The 8,323-nt window shown below is 37.0% G+C and overlaps 1 protein-coding gene across 1 annotated transcript; it reads left to right on the top strand.

The window, feature by feature from the left end:
• The first annotated feature begins 499 nt into the window (after positions 1 to 499).
• On the top strand, positions 500 to 1,534 carry LOC123723611. Its single transcript, XM_045686802.1, has one exon. It carries the CDS (start codon positions 500 to 502, stop codon positions 1,532 to 1,534), a length of 1,035 nt encoding a protein of 344 aa, XP_045542758.1.
• Positions 1,535 to 8,323: the final 6,789 nt, after the last annotated feature.

Consider the following 8,323-nt stretch of genomic DNA (forward strand, 5'->3'; position numbering starts at 1 on the left):
ATTGTTAATCATACTGAAGGCATTCAATTAATTTCTATAATTATTCACATCAGCTATACATCTCCACTTGAACATAGTCAACCATGCTGGATAAGCGCGGGTTGGTTGACTTCACAATCTCTGGTATGTATAGGTCGCATCATAATGTTCACTGTAAGAACATTGTCGCAAGGGAGTCGCGTCGTACACTCGGTCGCGTAAACATCGTTATAAACTGCTCTTAAGTTTTTTTTTATAAGTTATGTGGTGAATTGTGACTATTTCAAAATTGTCTTGCTTATCAAGTAAGAAGTAATGTGTTTGTATATTTTGAAACAATTAGCGAGTAAACAAATCCTGAAATAGATAAATTAATAACGATTAACTTTTTATGATTGCACTCGAGACAATTTTTCATGACTACCTACCTGTTGCAATATTTTTTAGCGTTTAATGACTAGTGATGTGTTTTCATACAATCAGTTGAATCGATTCACACGGAGTATTTTAGTCGATCACAATGTCGTCAAAGTTTCAACGTGTGTGCGTCGGATGTAAGAATGTGAAAGTTAAATGCGATTGCCCCAGCACTAACATAACGAAGTCGGGTAATAGTAATATTCTCTTGCGTCCTTCTGCCCTGAGTCCACCTGATAACGTCATCCTATCGCCAGGGGGATCCAATGATAATGTAACCTTACGCAAAAATACGACAGCGTGTGCACAAGACCGTGAGCAGGTGGAGTATGTCACGGAACGTTCCCTGAGGGATATTATGAGAAATGAAATGGCAGACATGCTTAAAGTTTTCATCCAGCAATATGTGACGGAACAATTCGTAACTGCTACAAATGACTTGTGTAAAAAAATGGAAAAGTTAACTTCAACTTTAGAGAATTTTAACTCACGAATGAGTAATGTCGAGGAGCGTGTGGCGATTGTTGAGAAACGACTGGATGCTTCTGTTAATCGAGAAGACTCAAGTACTATTGCGAATTTTCAATCAAAAATAAACCAATATGAACAGGAGTGCATTCGTAATGATTTGGAAATCACTGGTTTACCGGAAGAGAAAAATGAAAGCCCACTTCACCTGACTTCTCTTTTAGCCAAAAAACTCGGTGTCACCCTGGATGAACGTGATATCGTCAGTGCTGAGCGAGTGGGTCGGAAAATGTTCGCAGCTGAGTATGACCTAAGTAAGGAAGAAGGCGCAACACTAGTGCGCCCGCGCGCTCTCGTCGTCCGGCTGGTGCGGCGCAGCACCCGCGACGAGTTCCTACGCGCTGCGCGGGTGCGGCGCGGATTCGACTCCGCTGGCGTCGTGGCGGCCGCCCCCACGCGTCGCGTATACGTCAACGAGCGGCTGACGCGCTTCAATAGACAGTTATTTTACAAGGCACGCGAGGAGTGTCGTCGCCTAAAATGGAAATTTGCCTGGACCAAGAATGGCAACATTTTTGTTAGGCGTGATCACACCCAGACGGCAATAAGGATTCACGACCATGCAGACATCGAAAGGGTTTTTGGCAATATCTCAGTTAGCTCTAATTAGCATATTTTATATATTTACTTATCATCATAACCCGTTAAATTTGCTATTTTTTCCATACTTTTTATTGTTTGTAATATATCAAACGAAAGGCGGAAGAGATCCCTTTCTTATGTATCTCTTATCCAAAATTCACTATTATATACCTTTAAAGTTTTCGTTACATATTAGTGAATTGTCATATTTACTTGACTTTTGTTATTTCTATAATGCCAAATTATCTCTCAATTCACAGTTCATTACAATCACAAAGTCGTTAATAACTAATATAACTATTATAAATATGGTTTCAAGTTTTTTTTGTACCTTATTGGTCTTAACTACATTGCCGTTGTATTACTTTGTTAGGTTACTATTATATTTCGTTATACACTGTAAGTACTGCCAAGTTAGTTATAAATGTCTAAGGTCGGTAAAGCATAAGATTATTTTAATTTACTGCATAATTAACTCAGAAAACCCATATAAAGAACGATATCAAAAAAAAATTGTTATGATTGCATCACCTATAAATTCAAATGTGATATTGAATCTAGAAGAGGTAAAAGGTAATTTTAGTTTATTTTTTTCTCACTCAGTATTAAAAAACGTAAACTACAAATACAATCTAAGAAAACCTAAATGTTATTTAACGAATGTCTTTTGTATACTGCAGCACAAAACTCTAACTGTAAAATTATATTTAGGAAATATTAAATACAATTATACTCTTGTGTCTTGTTCTGTTCAACTCCGAAATTTACACGTTAAACGAAATTTTAAACAATGTATCAAGGTTACCATGTGTACGTTCCGATTCAAAGACCTAAATAGGAAATTTACTTTCAAAACGGCATACAAACCTCTTGCATTAAAAACGATCACACCAACACAATCACACCATCTATCACACAAACAGACACGCACTCACAGAAGTAACAATTTCTTATTCTTATCATTTATCCTACTTGGCTATGGCTACCTCTAACAAGGCTTGTTTGAGATTAGGTCTATTAAACATTAGGTCTATAAACACTGGTCAAGATGAACTAACAGCAACGCTTCTTAACTACTCGCCTGATATCGTAGCCCTCAATGAAACCTGGCTCAAATCGGGCGAAGAGGCTGCGGTACCTTCAATCCCGAATTACAAATTCCTACACAGGGCCAGACAAGGTAAAAAAGGTGGTGGGGTGGGTTTTTATGTTAAACAAGGTATCACTACTAAGGTACAAAAACATCCTACATCTGCGCTTGAACAACTCTGGCTTGAAGTTCAATTACAGGGTACCAAGTTGGCCATTGGCACTGCCTATAGACCAGAGTCTGTGGGAATTCAAGAGGCTCTGGACGCCCTCAGCGAGTCCATTAACACTATGGCAAGATGTGACGTTACATGTGTCTTAGGTGATATTAACATAGATATGGCAAGTCCGTATACTCCAAAAGCGCAAGAACTTATACACTTCTGCCATCAACACAACCTCGAACAACTGGTTAAGGAACCCACCCGAATCACGCAGCACTCCGAGACCATTCTAGATCTCGTTCTAACCGATAGTGCGTCGAAGTGCCGAAATGTGCAGATTATACATAACTACTGTCTAAGTGACCACGCTCTAGTTATTGTGGACTTTGACATAAGAAAGACCAAATTAAAAAATGAAATCAAATATAAACGCTCATTACTAAACATAAATTTTGACCATTTCTATACAGATTTAAAACACATACCCTGGGGATCCATTGGTGACCTTCAAGATGTTGATCAAATGGTTGAAACATTTAATAGTTATATGCTTTCACTGTTTGATACTCACGCTCCAGTGCGTAAAATAATCTGTCGGGATAAGCCAAAACCGTGGATTACAAATATGGTAAGATTCATGATGAGGCTACGAGACCCAGCATTACAGAAAGCACTAAAAGTGAAAAAAGAGAGTGCCAAAGACTATTATCGTAACCTTAGGAACCTAGTGACGGCCACGATAGAACGCGAACGAAGAGCCTATTTTAATAGCTTTATTAACGACAACTTAAAGGACCCCGCTGCGCTATGGAGGAATATTAAAAAAATCACCCAGGTAAATAACACTAAGCCAGGCGCAATTCCTGAACATCTAAACGACCCAGATAAAATTAACGATCATTTCCTTAACTTACCACCTTGCCCTGGAACAAATCTGGATACGAATAGTATGAAACTGATGGATATATCGGAACACGAGGAGCTTAACTTAAAACCAGTCTCAGAGAAGGAAGTAAAAAATATTATCTACAATATAAAAACCAAGGCAGCGGGACACGATGATTTGAGCATCGACATGATAAAGCTGACCTTGGAAGTTACACTACCTATAATAACTAAGATGGTGAATAAGTCTATTGAAACAAACACATTCCCCTCTAGTTGGAAGAAAGCGCTTGTTAAACCAATCCAAAAAAAAAATACAGTGCTCGAACTAAAAGATCTACGCCCGATTTCAATCTTACCGGTATTATCAAAGGTCCTAGAAAAAGTGGTACTGGTTCAAGTTCTTAAATACCTAGAGAATAAGAATATAATTCCAAAGCTGCAATCAGGCTTTCGTAAAGCGCATGGCACTGAAACCGCACTCCTACAAGTTACAGACGATCTGACGGAGGCATCGGATATGGGGCTTAGCTCTATTATGGTGCTACTAGACTATTCGCGGGCATTTGACTGTTTGGAGCCGAAACTGCTTCTAGCCAAACTGAGGCATTATCGTTTCTCAATAAACACGTGTCACTGGTTTCATTCATTTCTTAACGAGAGACAACAATCCGTCATAATAGAAAGCAAAGAAGGTTTAAAGAGATGTTCCACTGCTAAATCTGTCCAACGTGGTGTGCCCCAGGGTTCCCTGTTGAGTCCGACTCTTTTTACAATTTATACAGCAGATTTACCTACGCAAATAAAACACTGCAAGTACCACCTCTATGCTGATGATACTCAACTGTACTACTCATTCGACAGCAAAAACGCAGTAGAAGCCGCGGTTAAAATTAACGAGGACCTGAGGAACGTTTACAGTTGGTCTCAAAAAAATTCTTTACTTCTTAACCCGAATAAGTCTCAGATGATACTCTTTGGGACCAAAAACCAAATAAAAAATGCGGCACAATTAGAAACACAAATAAACATTAATAATGTAACAATTGGTAGAGTGACATGTGCACGTAATTTGGGTCTGATGATGGATGAGGAACAAAAATATACCGAACATATTGGCAATAAAATTAAGACAGCTTTCTTCAAGTTAAAGACGCTATATAAAATTAGACCATATATAAAAGAAGAATTAAGGTCACTACTTTGTGAGTCCTTGGTACTGTCTCAATTCAGTTACGGCAGCACAATCTACGGCCCTCGACTTAACAACGCAGCAGTAAGGGCTATACAAAGGGTGCAAAATGCGTGTGCTCGGTTCTGCTTTAAAGTGCCAAAAAGAGAATATATCACCCCGTATTTGAACAGGAAAGGTATACTCAATATGGAAGCAAGAAGAGAGCTCCATTACGCCTGTACTGTCCATAGAGTGATCTGGAGCAAGAATCCAGAATATTTATTTGAAAAACTCGTGTGGAAAAAAGATTTCCCGCACAAAAGCCGCCACACAATGTCGAATTTGCTGAAAATACCCAAGCATAAATCCGTAAGATTTGAGGGATGTTTTAAATTTGCTGCAGCAAGAATATGGAATGATCTCCCTCCCCCCCTTAGGAACAAAATGAACACCGATAGCTTTAAACGGAAATATAAGTGGGCACTACTGAAGCGCCAACTTGCTGCAGAAAACATAAAACATTCCTACTGGAAACACCTAAGTTTAAAAGAGTATTGGTAATACATATATAAAAGAAACGTACATACAAAATAAACAAGACAACGTAAGTTCATTCACACAAACTTTATTCGTTCTCATATGCACACACAGACACACTTTCTCTCTCTCTCTCTCTCTCACACACACACAAATACACACACACTCAATCAAAATAAACAAACTTCCACACAGACAGAGCACTCGCTCGCACCGGAACACGCTCGCACTTAACAATAACAATAATACAAAACATTCACACAAGTATTAGTAGTGGAGGATCATTATCTTTAATATAATTTATTCTTTGTTAAATAGTAAATATAATTGGGTTTTTGGAGTCGGAAATATTAATAGGATATGAAACATACTTTCAGTTATTGATCGAATTGTGATTTGATACACATAATTGAGTACTAATTTTGTTATTTTTCTTAAGTTTGTTTTTTTTTCTTCATTTTTTTTAAAACTAGTGTACAGCGACCATCTACTATCTATTCTCCCTTTATCATCTTGGGAAGAGGGGATGGCTGAAAACCAGCTCGACACTGTATCCTAACCGGTGTTGGCGAAGCTGAGCCACCCCCTTTTGCCATCACTGTATATTGTAAAACATTGTGTTTTAAAAGTTTGTAAGTTTCAATGGCAATAAAAGTTTATTATTATTATTATTATTATTATTATTATTGTATGAATGTATATGTAAATCGAAACATAGATACATGGCTGGTTTTGGACCTAAGACCTGCAGATTACAGGTCAAGTGCTTAACCTCTGAGCACAGAGGCTCGTGTTATTGATGGGATTTTATCTTCGTCTAAGTATATTTTTAAACCTTACGGTGTTTACTACTATATTAATAAAACTCAATAAAACCAACTTTGAGTAAATTCTTGAAACTTGTAGCATTTTAGTCACTTGGAAGTTTCGTACGTGATTGTATGACCACATCTTGTTACGACAATCGATTTCGTACGTGGTACGGATTCTGTCGAATCCAATGCATTGGTACATTCCTAGCCACGTACCATGTTGGCAGTCACGTGGTACCGACCGCAATCGAAGTGCGGTGAGCTGGCCCGTACAAGAACAATCCAGAACACGGCCGCATTATTCCGTGAATACTGTTCGTTTCAAATCGCATCACTAGAAGATTATTTCTATTTTTCCCAGAAATATTTGCGTATTATTTCAAAGAATAGATTTTCTTATTTTTAATATGGCAACAAAAATTTATGACGTAGGCAATATCAAAAAGTTTATTCTTTATTTATATCATAAGGTGGGAAACGAGCAAGCGGTCACCTAAGTCCGCCTAAACAGCAAATCAACCGCTGCCTATAGACATTCACAATTGCAGATGCTTTGCCTACCCTAATCGACGGAGGAGGAGACACATAGGAAGAGGTTATATTCTATTTCTGTGCGCTCCCTCAATTCTAATCCATTTCCCCTTCCCATCCTTTCCTTATAAGACAAGACTGGGATGGAAATGTGGAATAAAATTACGCAGCAATATTAGCATTAATTTTATTTGTATTTTTTCCTATTTTATTTCCTCGCGGATATGTATGATAGCTTATTATCAAAATATTAATTAACATTCGATTCCGTATGGCAAAGACCTTGTTATTAGGAATCGATGTTGAGTATCGTAGCTTAAATCCACTACAATTACGTCCTGAAGCTTCGAAATCTACACAATCAAAGTGAATAATTTTGACCGACGATTATCTGGAGTGGTTCAAGAAGAGGCCGGTCTTTAGCTCTCTCAAGAGTCGCGTTTAATTAATGCTCCTCTAAGGATCCTTTACACGGATTTAATTGGAGTAAATTTGTTGTCCTCGCAGCTTTTAGCTTTTAATAGTTGATTCATTAAGTTCATACGTTTGAATTAACTTTTTATAATTTTTGGTAGCCCAAAGTGTCATAAAATCTGATTACTTCTGCTCTTTTGGTTATTTAAAATTATTTTATGTTAGTAGTTATTACAGCAGAAATATTTTAATAAAACACATTTCGCAATAAAGTGTAGACAGACCGTTAACTTATAAATCATACTAATATTATGATTGCGAATGTTTGGATGGATGGATGGATTTTTGTTTGAAGGTATTTCCAGAACGGCTCAATGGATCTCGATGAAATTTGGCATACATGTAGAACATAGTCTGGAAGAACACATAGGCTACTAATTGTTTTTTTTTTTATTCCGCGCGGACGTAGTCGTTGGAAACATTTGAACCTCTTTAAGTGTAAACAGTACAATTGACACAGAAGATACACAGAAGATTGTGCACATATTTGACGTTGAGATGAATTTAATAAAATTATCTCGCAGGCTTTATGAACGTCATACGTTCTACGAAACAACGTTCGTGTTGTTTTGAAGCGAACGGTGTAATGTAATACAACGCCATCTCATGGATGTGTTTACAAAATGCCTGTCAAACATAGGTCCTATAAAAATGTCTGGGTCTTCAAAAAAGTTTTACATTTTTTAGTATTTTTCTAATTAAGCGAAAGTGTTTTTTATATAGATATAAATTTTAATGACATTAAGACGGATACATAAATTTCGTAATACATTTTTCTTTGTGAAAAATAAATAAATGTGAAATGTAATGAAAAATACTCTTTCCTTTTAATTTAAAGCGACATGTTTTTGGAAAATGGACTCACAATTTCGGAGAAAATGAAATATGAATGAAACATATTCGGACAACTTTGTATCAGGGAGGCGTGTTGTAAATTCATTTTAGGTCGCCTGCGGCCGATCCGTAGCTTACCTTGTAATGTATTGGAGGGAATCAAGTTATTTATAACGAGATTTTCGAAAGTCTCCGACATATACACATATAAAATCGAACCTAATAACGTAATATGTTTTTCTTTTTTTTACAAGACAGGTATAGTTTTAACTAGTAATTTCTATACCAAGATTTCCTTATTTTTTGTATAACCTTTT

This window comes from Papilio machaon, chromosome 4 (genome assembly GCF_912999745.1).
Source record: "Papilio machaon chromosome 4, ilPapMach1.1, whole genome shotgun sequence".
NCBI lineage: Eukaryota > Metazoa > Arthropoda > Insecta > Lepidoptera > Papilionidae > Papilio > Papilio machaon.